At 29.7% G+C, this 20,000-nt stretch overlaps 1 protein-coding gene across 1 annotated transcript; it reads right to left on the bottom strand.

Moving 5' to 3' along the window:
* Nucleotides 1-7,179: 7,179 nt before the first annotated feature.
* Nucleotides 7,180-13,666, bottom strand: Phum_PHUM401000 (uncharacterized protein; the record flags this gene model as incomplete). The annotated part of the gene is made up of 2 exons (XM_002428747.1): nucleotides 7,180-7,196; nucleotides 8,308-13,666. 2 exons carry the CDS (start codon nucleotides 13,664-13,666, stop codon nucleotides 7,180-7,182), a joined length of 5,376 nt encoding a protein of 1,791 aa, XP_002428792.1.
* Nucleotides 13,667-20,000: the final 6,334 nt, after the last annotated feature.

Below are 20,000 nucleotides of genomic sequence, written 5' to 3'. Positions count from 1 at the left end.
AAGTAAATTAAAAAAAAAAAAAATTTTTAATATAAAAAATATTTTAATATCATTATCATCTTCATCGTATCATCATCATCATCATCGTCATTTTCATGTTCATCATCATCATCATCGTCATCTTCATGTTCATCATCATTATTATTATTATTTTTAATATTAATAATAGGCTAAGAGAAAAAAGAAGGAGGAGAAGAAGAAAAAAAAAATTTTTTAAACTTTTCAATTTATTTTAATTACATATTCGTTGATAGGAATAATAATAATAATAATAATAGAAATAATGATAATGATAATAGAGATGATGATTAAAAAAAATAAGCAGAAGAAAAAGAAGAAGAAGGAAGAAAAACAAACCGGAATTGAGGTAACATTTAAAATACGTCGCATCACATTTAAAAAAAAATAATAATAATAATAATGATAACGATTATGATGATAATGATAAGAATGTGGAAATTTAAATACGTTGGAGAGAGAGAGAGAGAGAAAAGCGAGAGCGGATTTAAATTTATACAAAAATAAAAAAAAAAAAAATGGCGGACGTTACGTAATAATTGTAATCTTTATAATTTTTTTTTTCATTTTTTTTTTTATAAATAAGTGCGTGAGCGTGTGCGTGTGCGTGGGTGGAAAATTTTCGTGGCACGAGACATATATTTTATATTATTATTATTATTTCTTTAATTCTCGAAAGTAATTTAATTAAAAAAATTTAAAAAAAAAATTAAATCCGAATGTGTTTTGTGTACTTTTCTCGTTAAAATTTTTTTAATTTTTTTAAATTCGTGTTAAAGTCCTCGAATAAGTTTTTCTAAAAAAAACAAAACATTCCTTCCCCTCCCCACCCGCCACCCCCCCCGCAAATAAAAGTTTATTAATCCCAACGCCAATTTTAAATCCGATTTACCAAGTTTATTTAAAAAAAAAAAAAAAAGATTTAAAGTAAATATAAAAAAAAATACAAAAAAAAAAACAAAATGGCGGAACGAAAAAGTTTCCAAAAAAATTTTCTACAGGGGGGAGGGGAAAACAAAAATCGATTTATTGATCTGTTTTTAAATTTTTTCTTCAAATCTTCTTCAAATATGGTAGTCTAACTACCTCCCTACCATCCCCTTGCTCCCACAATTAATTATGGCACATCATTTTTACGGGGGGAGGGGGGTGTGCGAACATCAAAATTTTCCGGTAAACAAAATTACTAATTTTGAAAGTGGTTGTAATAATAATAATAATAATAATAATAATAATAATAAAAATGATGATGATGATAATAATAATTTCCCACGTCATCGAAAGTTTTGTTGTAACGAAAAACAATTTCGTACCTACCCTCCCTTCCCCTTTCCCTCCCCTTCCCGTTTCCCTTTCCTTCCAATTTTAATCATTTTACAATATCCGAAAATTTTTTTTTTCCCTAAATTTTTGTTTGTGACGTCATCGCTCACACAAAACCGACGTGAAAATAATTACAATAATAATAATAATAATAATGATGCGGTAAACGCTTGTTTTCCACCGTAAAATTCAAAAATTGGAAAATTTTTATAAAAAATTAAAATAAAAAAAAATTACAAACTTGAACAAACTTTTTAAATAATGACAATAATGATGATGATAATGATAATAATAAAACTAAAAATAACGATGACGACGACCTTTTTAAACCGGAAGAAAACTTATTACCGGAAAATAACTAACAATAACTAACCCTCTGTCTCTCGGGTTACACTCGCCTCTCGTTATCATTATTATTATTATCATCATCATCATTATGATTCTCGTTCGATAAGAGAAAACAATTTAATTTTCTAACAAATGATTAAAACTATTCAATTAAATTATTAAAAAAAAAAAAAAATCATTTTAATTAGGTTTTTCGTAAAGGGCGGGGGGAGGTTGGTTAATGATGACGCGAGGGTTGTTTTCCACGATTTTTCAATGTTTTTTTTTTTACTTTCCGACGGCCCCCGTTTTTTTTTTTTCAACAAAAGAGAATAAAAACGATGATGACGATACGAAATAATTAAATTATCATCGTTAAATAATAATAATAACGATAATAATATTACGTCATCATCGTTCTTTGATAATTCGATGATTTCGAAATCGTTTTTGTTTTTGTTTTTCCTATTCGAATTTGTTTAAAAAAAAAAAAAAAAACAAAAACAAAAATGAAATTTTCCCGATTGTGACGTCACAGAAAATTAAATAATTAATAAATAAATAAATTAATTAACAAATTATTTAATCGTTTGATTATTAATATTTCAATAATTAGTGATGAAAAAATTAAGTAATTAAAAAAAAAATTTTTTTGTTAACGGGATAATAAAACAAAGAAAATTATTTCTTTTTTTGGGGGGAAAAAGTTTCAAAGGAATTTTTAAATTAATAAATTTTCCTTATTTTTTTTTCCTTTTATTTCTTTCCGGTATCGGTCAAACTTAGTTTTTTTTTTTTTTTAACCGAAAACTTATTGCACACAGTAATTCGTAATAAATTATTTTTGCAATTAAAACATTCACGAGGTTTTTTTTTTTTATTTCGATCCGGTGCACCGCCGACTAGTAATAAATTATCAAACGTTTCGATAATTCAAACTCGGTTGCGCGCCCGGATGGTTTTTATGTTTTTAAAACTTTTTGTTAAAAAAACTAAAAGAATTAAACTAAAGAAAGAGAGAAAAAGAGAGAGAATGAAAACGAGAGGATTTGAAAAAAAAAAACGAAAAAAAATTTTCACGGCGCGTTTCGAAAAAAAAAAAAAAAAAAATTAATTTAAAAAACAAAACAAAAACAAAAAGAAAAAAAGGTCATCGACCCTACGCCGCGAGAAGCATAATTACTAATAGTAAACAAAACTTCGGACATCTTCGGCACGACGCCATACTTAATTCGATACGTCATCAATCGACGACGTTTGTTTCCATTCCGACATTATAATGGAGTCAAAAAAGTGGGAGGAGTTTTGAAATATTTCAACCAATCAGATTAATTCGTTTTGGGGTATTTAAATTTTAAAATCCTCATCACTTTATTTTTATTTTTATTATTGTTTTATTGTTTTTTTTTTTCGATTGTTACGACGCGCTCGATTTTATGTTTTGTTCTTTGTCGTTCGAGAACAAAAAAATTGTAAAAGAAAAAACAGGAAATGCTTAAATAATACAATGACGAATGAAAAATTTAAAAAAAAAAAAGCGCCAACATTTTTTGCGTTTTCAAAAATACGCTTATACTTTTTGTTTTTGTTATTGTTTTATAAGAAAACTCTCCTCACTCCTCACCCCCCTCCCCAATTTTAATCGATTTAATTTTTTTTTCTTTATTATTTTATAATGTCAAAGAATTTTTTTCTTGACTCTTTTAAACAACGTTTTCGCTAATGGTAAAATTTTTTATTTTTTTTTTTTTATGCGAGTAAAATATTTTAAGTACAAACAATATATTCGCGATAAATTTTGTCATTTTTGTTTTATTTTTTATTTTTAATCCTCTCGAAAAAATTTTTTTTTTCCGCTGCTTGTGTTAAAAAAATTTTTATTTTCTATCCTCTTTTAAATTTTGACCTTTTTTCCTAAAAATATAAGAGAGAGAGAGGGAGGGAGAGAGAGAGAGAGAGGGAGGGAGGTAAATTTAGATATTAAATAGTTTAAACATTTTGTTAATAACGTTATGTTGATACATTTGTTTTCGGAAGTTATTAATACTCTTGTGATGATACACTTTTCATATTAAAGACAACATCGAATTTGTTACGTATTTCACATTAAAAAAATAAAATAAAAATGCAAAAAACGTAATATTTTAACGGGGGGAGAGGGAGGGGGAATGAAAAAAGAGGGAGAAGGATTTTTCGCACCTCGATTTCGAAAAAAACTTTTTTTAAAATTTGTTACGCGATATGAAAAAATGAAAAAAAAAAAAAAAAATTGATGCAGAAAAAGCAAAGAATATTTAAAAACCTTATAAAATAATAATAATAATAATAATATCAATAACGAATCATCTGATCGTTTTTCATTTTAATAACCTACGACGGGAAATTTCCGGTGGGTGGAAGGGGGAGGTTTCGATTAGCTAAAACCAAAAAAAAAATTTTTTTTTAAATTGACGACGGTTATTTAAAAAAAAAAAAAAAAACTCTACAAAAAGATTTAAATCAGACGACGATTTGTTAACATTCGATGACGTCACCAAAAAAAAATAAAACAATTTATCGATCGAATATATTACGAAGCGAATGAAAAAAAAAAAAAAATTTCATAAACGTCAGGTACGTTCATGCATACGATTTATAAAATATTTTAAGAACGCGAACGTATAAAAATTAATTTTTTGTATACAAAACAATTTAAAAACCTTAAAAGTTTCATTTATCAAATTTTTTTTCAACTCCCTCTCTTTTTCTCCCTTCCCCTTTTCCCCTCCCCTTTTTTTTTTACCTTTTTTTACCCTTTGGCAAAATTTTTTTAAAAAAAACCGTTTTTTCATTTTTTTTTTTTTGTAATAAATTTTTGCATTTTATCCATCCAAAAAAAAAAAAAAAATATATACACATATATTATTATTATTATCATTATCATTATTATTATTATTATTATTATCATTATTATTATTACTATTCCGTTCCATCGTTATTATTATCATTAATTTATATTATTTTTATCGAATTGACTGACACTCTTTTTTTTAAACAAAAAAGGAAAAAGAAATTTTCTTTTTTTTCTTTTTTTTTTCATTTGGTTTTTCTTATTTTATTATTATTATTATTATTATTATTATCATTATTATTATTATTATTTGTTTTATGAACTCGAAATGCAAAATTTAGACGTGACTTGAAAAATTAAATTTTTTTTTTTTTCATTTTTTTTCTTTACTTCCTCGTGCCACGTCAGTCATGGCAAAAAATGATAAAAATAAAAAAAAAGAGAGAAAGAGAGAGAGGGGGAGGGGAGAGGGGAAAGGGGAGGGGCAAACATTCGGTTTTGTAAAACGTATAAATATAAATAAAAAATAATTCTTTTAATCTCGACTTTGGAAAAAAAAAATAATAATAATAATAATAAAATTTAACAAAAGATTTTTAAAAAAAAGAAAAAAAATGATAATGATAATAATGATAAAAAGAAAAATCGAATTGATCAAACTTACCCATTTCCACGTCCGCTGTTGTCACCACCGATTCCACTTCCGTTCTGTAAAAAATAAAAAAAAATAAAAAAATTATTTTGATTGAAATAAGAAATATTTTGCACCCCCAAAAAAATCCTTTTCTTAACGGGAGTAGAAAATATTCGATTTTTCCAGAAAATAAAACCTAGGCAGGGGAAAGAGGAGGGGAAAAGGGGGAGGGAAAAAAAGAAATTATTAATAACGACAGCCCGCAACATCCGCAATAAAACTTGCCAACCGTTGTTTAATTATCGAGCCAGAAAGTAAAAAAAAAACGTAACTTCGAACGTAAAGCAAAAATTTTTTATTTTTTTTATTTGTCATAGCAAATGATTTGTAAGCATTAAAAACAAATTAACGGTAGCAAAAAGGAAAATAGAGAAATTTTTTTTTTTTTTTTTTTTTTGCACAGGTTTGAAAAATTATTTTTTTTTTTATACACACACACGTTCGTCGGAAAATGATTTCAAAACTCTCTCCCCGTTGCAATTTAAAAATATGTGACGTCACAGAGAGAGAGAGAGAGAGAGACATAAAAATGGCGGTCGATTTAACAAAATGTCGATTCCCTCTTAAAAATTTTTTTTTCTTTTTCATTCTCTTTTTATCCTTTTCTAACAAAAAATAATAAATAAATAAATAAATAAATGTACTTATTTATTAACGTTATCATCACATTGAATATTACTTTGTAATAAATTTTTAACGACCATATTGAATAAATTATTATTATTTTTTTTTTTTTTAATATCCTTCCAGAATATCTTTCCAGCGAATCTTTTTTTTTTCCTTACCTTTCCATAAAGAAAAAATCAAATCTTTGATAAAAAAAAAAAAAATTTCGCAGTACGGATTTGTTACAGCAAAAAAAAAAAAATGGAAGCAAAATATTTACTCGAGTAATTTTTATGTTTAACTTACGTATAAAAAAAAAAAAAAGAAAAATTCGATAAATTAAATACAAACATTTCCGAGTCGGCGGGGGGTTGCATACACTTCGTACGCACGTACACACGCACGTACGCACGTACACACACACGTACCCAGGCACGCACTCACGCACGCACGAATATTTTTTATTTTCCAATCCTACGATTCGAACATTCTCGTGCAAACAACACAACATTATTAACACGTGACGTAACAATTAATAAATCGCCGCGAACAGAGAAAGAGAGAGAAAGAGAGAGAGAGAGAGAGAGAGAGAGAGAGAGAGAGAGAGTGTATATACGCGCAAATAAAATTTTCATATTTTCCTTTTTCTTTTCCTTTTATTTCTCAACGTGTATATAAAATATTTAGAAAATAATTTTCATTATTAATTAAACATTTTTTCTTTTCTTTTCTTTTCATCTTTTTCCTCCTTGTTTTTTTATACCACGCACCCCGCACCACCACCACCGCCGGCAGCAGAAACAACAGCAAAAGATTTAAGAAGCTTAAAGAGAGGTAGAGAGAAAAAAAAAATAATAATAATAATATTTATTATTAACGGATTGACGAAAGTAAATATTTTCTTTTCGTATTCATTTTCAAGTAAAAAAAAAAAACTCTATTTCACTTTACATCATTAAGTAAAACGATACTGATAATAATGATAATGATAATAATAATAATAATTTTCAAAGCTGCGACAAACGCTTTATGAACGAATCGTTTTAAAGAAAAAAAACACGTCTACTTCCGGTTAATTTTTTTTCCCCTCCACCGCCTTCTAAAAATTCTCCGTTTTTCTTTTTCCTTTTTTCTTCTTCTTCCACAAAAAAATTCGTTTTCGATTTTATCACCTCCCCTCATCCTCTCTCTCCTCCTTCTCCTTCTCTTTCCTCTTTTAATCAATCTCGATTTAAGCTCGAAATGTCTTCTTTTTTTTTTTTTTAAATGACCAAAAAAAGGAAAAAAAAAAGGTAATTTTTTCTAACCTTTTTTTTGAATTGGTTCACAATCGATTACGATTTTTTTTTCTTTTTTTCTCTTAAATTTCCTTCCAACCGTTTTATTTTAAACGAATTCCTTTATTATCATTATCAATATCATTATCGATAACAATTAGAAAAAAAAAAGCAGAAGAAAAAAAAAATTTTTATTTTGTCGAATCGAATGCGTATCGAGGCACGGCATGACTTTCAATTAAATTTTTTTTTTTTTTACCTTTCGTTTTTGATAAAACAATTTATTTATTTATTTATTTATTAACGGCTGAGTAAATAAGTTAATAAATAAATAAATAAAATTTATTAAAATAAATTATTAATAAATTTTTATTTATTAATTTTTTTTAAAATAAATTGTTTGATTAATTAATTAATTAATTAATTAAAAAGAATAAAAATAAATTTCATTTTTCATTTTCATTGTTTTTGTATTATTATTATTATTATTATTATTATTATTATTATTATTATTATTATTATTATTATTATTGTTTAGAGTATTTTCCGGAAGTACTTTTCACTTCCGTTCTTTTTTTTCCTTTCTCTCCCGTAATTTTCTCGTTTTTCTTTTTTTTTTTTTTTTTGTATTTTTACAATCGATGGATTTAAAATTCGTCATAATCATCATCATCATCGTGTCGTGTTTTTTTACTTTTTATTTTATCGATTTGAAAATGTTATTTCCGTTTCCGGAATTTTAACGAGAGGTAAAAGCCATTGATAAGAATAAAAAACGAAAATTTTTTTTGTTGTTGTTGTTGTAATCGACGGGATTTTGGAAAAAAGAATTTTTTTTTGTTTTTGATCGTTATTTAATTATGTAAAAGTAATAATGGCGGCGGTGGGGGGTACTCGCGATGAAGAAAAAGGAAAAAAGGAAAGAAAAAAAGGAAAAATTTTTTTTCGGTTCCTTTACGCGTGGATTTTTATAATTAATATTTAATAAAATTTACTTACGGTCGTTGTAGTTTCGTCTCCCGTTCCTTTTCCTTCCGCTTTTGCTTCTTTTTCTTCTGCTTTTCTGTCTTTTAAAGCTTTTAACAATTTCCATTTACTTCCTACTCCTCCATCTTTGGGAGGACCTTCTTCCTTTTGCGGTTGTTGTTGTTCTCCTCCTCCTCCTCCTTCTTTTTCTTTTATTTCTAATTTTATTTTTTGAGTCGATGGCGTTATTGTCGAAGCGCTGTCACCCTCTCGTATGTCGTTTTCCCATTCGCTTCCGTGCATGCTAACGGAACCTTCGCGAACCGTACCGGTATCCTCGCTGTTCCATTCACCTTGTATCGATACGGACATTTCGCTCGGAGGTACGCTTTCGCTACCCTCTCGACTGAGAGACCCGGAAATTTTATTCTGATACCCGTTCGAACTCCTACGCGATTCTTCTTCTATTAATTGAGGTTCTTCGTAATCCGTTTCGTCGAAACTTTGATGAGGACTATCGGGTCCGCTCGTATCACCGGATGAATGTTCTTTTTCTTCATCTTCTTCTTCGAAATCTTGAGGTTTCATTTCTTTCGGTTGTATTAATTCGTTGGGTCTTTGTGGTAATTCTCTTGGAAAGTACCTGTCTATAGAACTTCTCCGACTTGGAGTTTCGGGTAGTCTTTTCCGATCGACCGAAGCTCTTCTTTCCATTGAAGGCTTCCTGTCGGGATAGTATGGCTTGTCGTCGTACGTGAATGTTTCTACGTGTGTTTCGGGTTGTGAAAAATTATTGGCATCTATTTTCATAACTCCTTTTATGTGTACCTGTTTGTCCATTTCGTTTTCGGGTTTATACGCTTTTAACTTCAGCTCTTTCAGCACAAACGACATTTTTTCTTTTACGTTTTCATCGGGTTGGTAAACTTCTTCCACTTCCATTATCTCCTTTTGTACTTGATTTTGTTTTTCTAATTCTTCCAATTTTCTTAATTCGTAACAATACCATTCGTCTTCGCTATCAATGCTGTCTTCGGTGCTTTGCCGCCTCGATGAAACACGAGACGTGCTTCTCCAAGAATGAGTGCTCCTGTTATCATCATCGCACTCACCAGAAGAACGATATCCCATCGGGATTTCCAAACTGACCTGGTGTCTAGTCATGACATGTCTTTGATTACCTTTCACGCCTTGCATCGAAGGACTTCCTTGTACATCTTCTTCAAAAATTTTTGATGGAATGTGCGCCGTCGGAATTCGCGATTGCTCCGATTTAATATTAAGAATTACGTTGTTGTTTGACGTTTCCGCATTTTCTTTTACATCCGGTGTTTCCGTGTGTTCTTCCGTTTCCTCAGTTTGTTGATTATATTTCTCCATAGGTGCGAGCGCGGGTTCAGATATTTCTTCAAAAGTTTTCTCGATGCTTTCTTTACTGTTTTCACTTTTTACGCTTTGATTACCGTCTTCCTGAGCTGACGTATCATCCAAAACCGTTGAAGATTGTCTTTGTCTAAATTTTCCTAAGGCTCTAGACACGGCAAACTCTCTAGGTGGGCCGGAGACGCTAACCTGCGAATATTTTCTAGCTCCTTCGCTCGTAACAGATTCGTCACTGCTACCAGTCGTACTTTTTTGATTTAATTTAATTTCTCCGACCGTCGGAAACAATGTTGATACGCTTGAAGGTACGTTTTCTTCTTCTAACTCGTTTTCAAATGATTCATCTGCAACCGGAGGTGTCGACGTGACAACTTCATTCGAATCTAGAGGAAAATTAGGTTCGTCAGATTGTTCAGCGTATTGTTGTGGAAAAACACTATCCTCACTTCTGCAAGATAGAGCGCTGAATCTTCCATTTCTTACACCGCTACTTCCCCATTCCATTTCGCTTTGTTCCGAATCCGATAGCGAATGGGAAGCGTGAACTTTTTTTTTGGCTTTTTGTATTATCCCTGAAACCGTACTTACCAAATGAATTTTGCTTACTTTCTTTTTCGATAACGTGTTAGACAATTGTTTTTGTAGTCTTCCTTTCAACGATGTTTTCGGTGACATTTTTATTTGTGACTCCCCTCTAAATTCTTCGGCTGGCAAAGAATTAGAACGATGCCTTTTGAAACGTAATTCCGGAAGCCAATTGCTCACAGAATTCATTGCAGATTTCAAACTTCCTGATTTTTTACTACTTTTTTTCGTTAATTTTTCAAAACCGTTACTGTCTTCTCTTATATTCGAAGCTATGGAAATGTAACCCGATTGAGAAACTATAACTCCATTTGTATCGTAAAATTGCACGTTGCCATATTTTTCGTTTGCCTCATTATTTTGATTTCTAATATCCAATTCCGAATTCCAGTCTCTTCTACTCCATTGGTAATCCCTAATAGGCATGCTTTCTTCTCCACGATATTGAGCCGATGGATCCATTGAACTTTTTTTTGTATACATTTCACCGTGTTCAGTATACTTATCATCGAAATCTTTTTTTTTATACGACGATGAAAAATAATTTTCGTTATCCATTGATCGACTTAACCATTGAGCAGAAGAATGCGTGTAGGTTGGCACGTTTTCTGGCATCGATATGTCACGAACGTTGGTGGGATAGTAAGTCAAAGCGTCCGTAATTTGAGCCGAAGGAAATGAGTTACGATAGGTGGACGACGTTTTATTATATCCATCGGAATTGTGGCCATATTCTGATTTAGTGCTTCCGGTTTTATTAATTAAAAATTGAATAGGAGTTGTTTTGGGTGTCGGATAAACACTTGTTACGATGGATTGACTTCTAGAGGTGCCCCGCTCCGAACCGGCCAGGTATTGCGATGAGGCCGATGAGCTGCTAAGGGTGTCACTTATCGGGTAAGACCCAATTAAATCGGGATAACCTAAATTGCTAACATTTATTGAATAATTGGAAGACCCACTTGCATAAGCAAAATTTTGAGGTTCTCTATGAGTAGTACCCGCGACAGAATAAATTGAAGGTTTTTCCGACCTCAATAAGTAATCGTTGCCCTCATTGATATTTTGATAATCGTGCAAACGTTGAGACTGTTTGCTGGAATTGGAGCTAATATCAGAATTAGGAGCTGGAGATGGAACGAAAGTTCCTGAGCTATCGTTTGTTATTAACAGTGAAGTATTGTCTAATCTGCTGCTGGCTTTGACGGTAGTAAACGCTGATAAATGATTACCACCAACGATCAATGACGAAGAAGGAGGGGGTGGAGGTACGGGTGATAAAGTTCTGCTGTAGGAATAAGGATCGTATTCTTGTTTGTAATTAAATTTAGATTTATGTTTTGGAGATAAGTTAAGGTGTGTGACTGATTGAGAACGTGAATGGGAATAGCATGGAACTCTACCGGAAAGCATTCCAGTATCGGTGAATAAACACGACGAAGCATTGGCAACTCTATTGCTTTTTGGAGATCCCGGACTTTTTTCCAAACTAGACCATCCTCCGCTCATTGACGATAAGCCCGAGTCGGATTTGGCTGCGGCTAAATTTGATGAAGTGGATTTAATAATGCGCTTGGGTGAAGTTTTTGGCGATTTTGGCAAATGAGGCGTTCGGGGAGTTAGTCTACCTTGTTGCTGATCAAGCGACAAGGACATAATTGACGTTGTTCCACCTCCTGAGTGATAAGGATCGACACAAGAAACTAAACTTTCTTCTACCGTTTTAAAAGCCATTACAAACACGTCTTTATCTTCCGGAGCGGGAGGAGGAGGACTGGTCGGACTCGGACTAGTCTGAAGTAAATCACTTCGCATGATATTCGATTTATATCCATCTTGTTTCGTTCTAACGCTAATTATTGATAAAGGAGGCGAAGTGCTTAATTTACCGCTGGACAAAGAATGAATGCTGGGTGAAACACAGGCCACCGATGAATAAGAAGCCGAAATGAGACCGCTTGATTCCAAATTGTAACCCAATCCCTGTAAATCGTGATGTTTCGGTGAAGACGTTGATGATCCGTAGGGATAATTTTGTAAATCAACGGTACGCTTCGGTGAACCGGTGGTTAACGTCCCGTAGGAATACGTATCAGAATTTATTACCCGTTTTGGTGAAAAATTTATTCCAGAATAACAAGTATAATTTTGTAAATCGGAGGCTCGTTTCGGAGAAGACACATCATTTTGCATTAAGCTCGATATTCCCCCAGAACAGGAGGTGTACGAAGAAGAAGAAGGAATCTCTGTCATTTTATTGTGATGCCTGGGAGAAAGTCCTGAATTACTAGAATACCCTGTCAAATTATTATCCATTTCTCCACCGGTATCGTGATATGAATCCAACGGCATCGTTTCCGTTCTAGGTTTTTGCTTGCTCGCCATATTTGCAAGCAATAGCATATCCGCAAGTCCCGCAGGCTCGTTACAGTAATTCCAATTTTCTATGTTTATATCATTTAACAGCGATTGCGTTTGGTCGTTTAGTATATCCGAATCATCCGGCCTGAAATTTTTATCACTCGATGATATCATTTCGGGTTTTTCCGCTTTTGATATTTGTATGTCACTGATGACGTGAGAAGTATTATCCTTGAGACAATTTTCCAATTCTTTTAAATGATTCGAATCTTTTTCCAATTTATCAGTCAGCCTGTCTAATTCGTGTAGTTTTTCAAGTGCAACTTGATCTATTGCATTCAGTCTTGACAATTGGGCTAAATCATCATCATCATCCTCTTTAACGCAAGAAATATTATCTCTGTAATCTTTATAATCCAACGCGGTGAAAACATCATTTTCTTTCGATTCTTTTGTCAATTCCGTCGTTATAATATCTCTTTTTGAATTGAGCGTTCCGTTTTCATCCCCTTCTTCGGATTCTTCCCATATCATTCCCAACTGAGAAGAATTTGCCATAGATAAAGGATTAGATTCGTAACCCGTTGTGAAATCATCCCTGTACGCTTTATTTAAATTTTTATAGAAAGTTTCGTTTGACAAATCCAAAACGTCTTCGAGTTGAAGTTCTTTTATTATTTCAGAGGCTTCGGCGGAAAGAGCTGAAGATCCGGGTAAATAAGTATTAGACCCTATAATATCCGTCATCAGAGTTTCCCTCGCACTATTTTCGGCTAATTTAAGAGCTTCTTGTAATGCATCGAGTTCGCTCGTGACTCCCGTCGTCATATCGTCTCCTTTCATCATCATCGTTCTTCTTTCATTCATTAATTCACCCGATTTTATATTGTCTTCATCATCTCCCCTTCCGAGCTCGTGATTACTCTGACGTTCGAAATTCGAATAAAATTCTAAGAGTTGTGTTATGACCGTTTGTTGTTCGTACAACAAACTCTCTAATTTTTCCAATCTCGTCCACATTTTAACATATTCCTGAGACAGTAAATCCAAAGCTCTCCAAGCGTATCTCAATTCCGTTTCCATCATGTTTAACCTCGTTCCAAGACGTTCCATGCATTCGTTAATGGCAACATCCGAATCTAAATTTAATATATTATCTAATGGTATGTCTGAATTTGGCGTGGCTACCATTTGCGGAGTCGTAGAATTTAAATTTTGATCCGTTGCGGGTGTGGCGTTTGCGTTGTTTGTCGTCGCGGTTGCCGTCGCCGTCGCCGTTTGCTTTAACGACTCCATATTTAACCGTTATATTATTATTATTATTATTATTATTTTTTCATCGCGTTTGTTATTAAATATAGAATTTTAAATTTTTCACGACTTTTTTTCATTTTTTTCATTTTGTGACAATTATCGACTAAAAGTTATTAAATTCATCATCATTATTTTTTATAAATCATTTTAAATGAAGTTATTATTTTTTTTTTTTATTAACAAAAAACAAAATGCAACATAGATATATCATAGTGTTCGAAACAACAATAAAAACAACAACAAAAACATTATTATTATTATTAACATTTAAACATATGAAAACGTGTTTTTTTTATTTATTTTAATTACGACGAACGTTTTTGTTTTTGTTTTATTTCGTTCGTAAGCTAAACATTTCTAAAAAAAAAAAAACAAACCAAATTTTTTGCACACGATTGTTACGCTTGTGATTTCCCCGCCCCCATTCACTCCCTCCATTTCCCATTTTTCCCCCAACCACCTCCACCCCCGTTATTTTGAATACGTCACATTCATTTCCGAAAATTTATAATTTAATTCTCCCCTTTCAATATTTAAAAAATATAATTATTATAATAATTTATTTTCGAATTATTTAATAAATAAATAAATTTAATAATAATAATAATAATAATAATAATAATAAAACGAATAAAATTTATTTAAATTAAATTAAATTATCATTTTCGTATTTTACGGTAGTAGAATTTTTTCTAACGAAAATAAAATAAAATAATAAATCAAATAAAAAAATAAATTTTCATGTAAATTCTGATAAAATATTTTTTTTTTAAATTAATAATAATAATAATAATAATAATAATAATAATAATAATGATGATGATGATGATGGCGACGGAAACAACTAGAAAAAAAACTCAGGTAGAAAATCCGGACGACCGGGCGAACGAATAAAAAAAAAAATTTACAAGTAAAATGTCAGAAGATGGTAAAGACGACGACGATAAAAATAAATTTTGTTTGTTACAAAACAAACGAAAAATATAACAAAAAAAATGATAATAATAATGATGATGATGATGATGATGATGATGATGATGATGATGATGATAATATTTAAAAATTTTTTATACGTTCCGAAAATTTTTTTTTTTTTTTGTAAAAATTTCGTTTCAGGTATAAAAATGAAGAAAGGTTAAAATGATAAAAAATATTTAAGAAAAAAAAAAAAAATTTCAATTTATTTTTTAGGCGCGATTAAAAATTTAATTAGGCGGGATTTAAATTTACAAAAATTTCCGACGGTTAAAATTTAGAAAAAATTGGAAAAATGGCGTTTTTAAAATAAAAATAATTTTTTCCTCATATTTCCCCTTATTAATCATTTATTACACTTCATTCCTTCCTTTCTGCCTTTCTTTCCCCTCCCTTCCCTCCCCATTTCCTCCCTCGAATCTCAGTCACAAAACTTTTTTTTTTTTTTAATAAAATAAAAATGGCGGCGATTAAGAAGAAAACATAAAACATAAAAAAGTCTCTAAAGTTTTTTTAGAAAAATATCAAATTCAAATTTTATTGTAAATATATAAATATATATGTGCGTGTGTGTGTAAAAAAAAAATCGAATGCTTTAATTCTTAGCAAAAAAAAGTTTCGTACGATTGAAATAAAGCAAAAAAAAAAAAATGGCGGAAAGAAAGAAAGAATATGGTAGAAAACGAGAAAAAAAAAAAAAAACTTTTCCGTGCAATCAAATTTGTCAATTTCTTTTCTTTTCTTTTTTCTTTTTTTTCGTTTTTTTATTGCTTTTAATATAGCGCTATAAAATAGATAGACTGACTTTATTTTTTTAAAATGAAAAAAAAAGCGCGCGAATTTTTTAAACGAAAAAAAAATTAAAAAAATTGTTTTTTTTTTTTTTTGTAATTTAAATTAAAATTAAAACTAAAAAAAAAAATTTTTTTTTTGCTGCGGTTAATTTTTGCGGGTTTTCTTCTAAATGTAAAAATTTTTCTTTTTTTTTTTTTTTGCTTTTGTTTTTTAATTTTTATTTCTTTTTAACGTTTGTTTAATTTCAAGTCATGAATAATAATAATAATAATAATTTTTTATTCTTTCACTTTTTTTTTTTCCTTCTTAAACCTCAATTCTAGAATAACAAACAACAACAACAACAACAACTACAAACAAAAAACTTTTTAAAAAAACAACAAGCGAAAAAATTTTTTTCTTTTAATTTTATTCCCCATTTAAATGAAAAGAAAAATGATGACGTCACACGATTTTAAAGTTTTTAAAAAAAATTTTTTTTTAGGCGCGTTTCTCCCGGGTTCAATTTCTAACGTCGTTCCCCTCTCCGCAAAACAATAATAATAATATTATTTTTCTATTTACACGTTTATATAAAAATTCAAAGGATTGATTTTCCTTTGGGGTAATTCAAATGTTTTTTTTTTTTTTCCTTTTAATAACGTTTAATGCGATTTCGATTCTGACGTTACAAAACGTTTTCGACTCACAAAAAATTTCTTCTTTCAATCGTCGTCGTCGTCATTTTGATTTTTTTTAAATGACGACGACGACGACGACGACGACGATGATAATAATAATAACGATCATTCATTATTTTAAATAAATAACGAATCCGATGATGATAATGATGATGATGATGATAACGATAGATTTTAACGTAATTAAACTTTTTTTTTTTTATTTTATTTTGACGTCTAGACGTCACCCAATCATTTTTATTTATTTTTTTTATTTTTAATTGGGTTCAACTGGAAAGCAGAAGAAGAAATAATAATAATAATAAAATCCAAACATTGTCCGACTTTGATTTTATTTTTCTCGATTTTTTTTTCATGGCTGTCGTAAAAAAAAAAATTCATTGCCAAAAGCGTTAATTATAAAGAAGAATAAGAAGATAAAAAAAATAACAAAAAACGACTTCGAATCACGAAGGACAAGAAAGAGAAAGGGAGAGAGGGGGGTGTGAGGGTAGAGAGGGTGAGAGAGAGAGAAAGTGAAATTGATAAAACGACAACAGCAACAGCGCAAAACAAAACGATTTGATAAAATAAAAAAATTACAACAAAAAAAAGAAAAAGTTTTTAAACAACAAAAAAAAAGAGCAAAAGATTTAAATAAATAAAAGAGAATAAATAAACTGGATAAAAAATAAATCATTTGATAAATTTATCTAAGGAAAAGTAATAATAATGATAAAAAGAAAGAAAGAAGAAGAAAGAAAAAAAAGAAAGAAAAAAAAAAGAAAAAACATAATTTTACGTCTAATCTCGTAATTTTAAAATCAGATTTTTTCTCTTTTTCTTTTTTTTTTCTTATTCGTAGCAAACATGATGATGATGATGATGAAAATCGTTTCAACAAAAAAAAATAAATGCGTGTATTAAATTAAAACCCGAAAACAGAAAAATTTTAAAAAACATTAACGACAGCAAAAAGGAACAAAAAAAAAAACAACAGAACGGAGAACGCATACGTGTAACGAATCATTTCGTTAAATTTTTGTTTTTCTATCGTTTTTTTCCGTAAAAAAAAAAAAAAAAAAAAACAAATCGATAAATCAATAAATCAATAAATCAATAATGAATTCCCATTTGTTAATTTCAAACGTTTAAATTTCCCCATTTCAATTTCCTGGAGTAAAAAAATTCTGGAGAACAAAAAAAAAAAAATTTTTGTAACATGCAAAGTTTATGTTATCTTTGTCAATTTATTTTTCTTTTCCCTTTTTTTTTTACTTTCTATCCCCTCATCCCTTCCCTTTTTTAATTTCCCCTCCCATCACCTTTATTCCTCTTATTCCATTTTCTCCTCTTTTCGAATTTTTCCTTTTTTTTTTTTTTTTTTTTTTTTAAGGAAAATTTAACAGGAAATCGATGTAAATGATAACAAAAAAAAAATTAATTACACACATATATGTTTGAAACTTCCCGCCATTTTTCCCCCCTTCCAAATAATAATAATAATAATAATAATAATAATAATTTATTACGTAATCGTAATAAAACTTGGAATAAGTTTTTATTTTTCTCCAAAAATAAATAAATAAATAAATAAAACGTTTTCCTTTTATTTTTTTTTTTCGTTTCCTTTCTTAAAACTTAATAATGAAAACTTTGAAAAAGTCAAAAAAAAAAAAAAAAACTTGCGGGGGGGAGGAGTAGTGAAGGTGCAAGTGGGGGCGGAGCGAAGGGAATAAAAATAAAGAAAAACTAATTCGAAATGCAAATTTTAACTTTGAGAAAGAAAAAGAGAGAAAGAGAAAAAAAAAAGAAAAAAGAACAACAGCAAAAGTTTATCTTGGGCTTTCCAAAAAAAAATAAAAAAAATAAATGCATTTATAAATAAATAAATAAATGAAAAACCACGAGAAAAGTTTTTTTTCTTTTTATTCCCCCCTCCCTTTTCTCCCCCCCTCAAAAAAAAAATCCTTGTGTCTATTTTAACGTTTTCCACCATTTTTATTTTTACTTTTTTTTACTCTAGGCTCTTACGCTTATCCTGCAACCTCATCTTTCATTCTCCCCCACCTCTCTTCCCCCCTCTCTCTCTCTCCTACTTTCTTCCCGATTTTTTTTTTTTCACCTTAACATTTTCAAAATATGTTTTTAGGTGAAAAATGACGTCATCGCATTCGACACAAAACGTTTCTATTAGAATATTCTTAATTTCGAATTATTACGTAACGATCGTTTATTTAATTTTTGTTTATTAAAAGTCACGTGATTTATTTTTTTTTTATTAAATAAAAAAAAATGAATTTCTAGAAAAATCTATAAATTTTTTTTCTTTTCCTTTTACTCTTTTTTTTTTCTCCAGGAGGATTAAAAAAGAAAAAAAAGTAAAAGAAAAAAAAAATTTTTTTTTTGCAATAAATTATTTTTTATTACTCTATGAAATTTAATTTTTTCTCTCTCTCTTTCTCTTTCTCGCTATCTTCTGATACTACTTTTACGAATTCATCTAATAAAAAAAAAAAAATTTTTTTTTTCCTTCTTTTTTTTTTTTTTTTTTTAAATATTTCATCATCGTGTTTTTTTTCTTTATGCTACTTTTCTTTTGCCCCGTTAAAAAAAAAGTAAACATTTCGTTACGTCACGACAGAAAAAAAAAAAAAAACATCAACTACTACTTGTTTAATTTCATTTTATTTTTTGCAACATTAAAAAAAAAAAAAAGAGTGGGTGGTGGAGAGAGAAAGAGAAAGAGAGAGAGAAGTGGGGGGAGGAAGGGAGAGAGATAGAAAATCGTAAATGTATAGGCAAACATAAAAGGGAAAGAAAAAAAAAAAAAATTAACGTTGAAGTGGTTAGCTTAACGCCATTTTTTTTTTTAGTCTCGCGTAATAAAAATACCGTAAGTTCAAATGATTTTTGTCACGGTATGTTTGTTGTTAAAGTAATAATATTATTTAGTAAAAAAAAAAAAAAAATTACCGTAATATTATGGCATTAATTAACGAAATTGATTCTGTTAATTTTCATCCCCGTCGCTCGTTAAAAAAAAAAAAAAAGAAAACAAAATTTTTTCAACCCTTCCCAATTTTTTTTTTTTTTTTTTTTTAAGTCCTCGACTTTTGCTTTATAATTTTCCCTGGTAAAAATTTAAGAGATTTTTCTCTAAAAATATATTTTTTTTCTCTCTCTCTCGCTATGTCTCTCTTTTCAACATGTTTTTTTTTAAGGGGGGGGGGGCCACCACCAAAAACCAACAAACAAACAAACAACGACAACAACGGGGGTTGTGGGGGGTGGGGGGGAAGAAAAAGAAAAAAAAAAATTTTTTTTTTTTTTTTTTCCTTTTTCGCTTTAGTTTAATAAAAAAAAAAAAAAAAAAAAAAAACATTTCGACTTGTCTATTTACACGACACATAATAATAGTAGTAGTGGTAGTAGTAAAAAAAAAAAAAAAAAAAAAAAACTAATGCTACCACGTTTTCTTTTATTTAATTTCGTTAAATTCTAGCACGTGCAAAATTTATTAAATTTTTTTTTCTTAAAAAATGTTTCGAACCAACCAAAAGCTATTGAAAAGAAAAGAATGAACGGGTCGAACGGGACGAACGGGTCGAACGGATTTTTAAAAAAAAATTTTCGCCGTTATTAAATTGTGTATAAAAAAAAAAGTGAGGGAAAAAAAGAAAATAATTCAAATTCCAAAATTTAACTTTCTAATTCGGCAACGATTCTCCAGGGATTTACACACAAACACACACCCGCACACACACACACACACACACACATACGAATATCCCACGATATGCAAATCCAGGAATTTTACTAAGACGAAAAATTTTCCAAAAACCTTTTTTTTTCTTCCCCTCTCCTCCCCTCCCCTCCCCTTCCCC

Source organism: Pediculus humanus, genomic scaffold (genome assembly GCF_000006295.1).
Source record: "Pediculus humanus corporis 1103172107910 genomic scaffold, whole genome shotgun sequence".
NCBI classification, from domain to species: Eukaryota; Metazoa; Arthropoda; class Insecta; order Psocodea; family Pediculidae; genus Pediculus; species Pediculus humanus.
The sequence above is the reverse complement of the archived record's forward strand: the minus strand, read 5'-3'. Positions and strand labels throughout refer to the sequence as shown.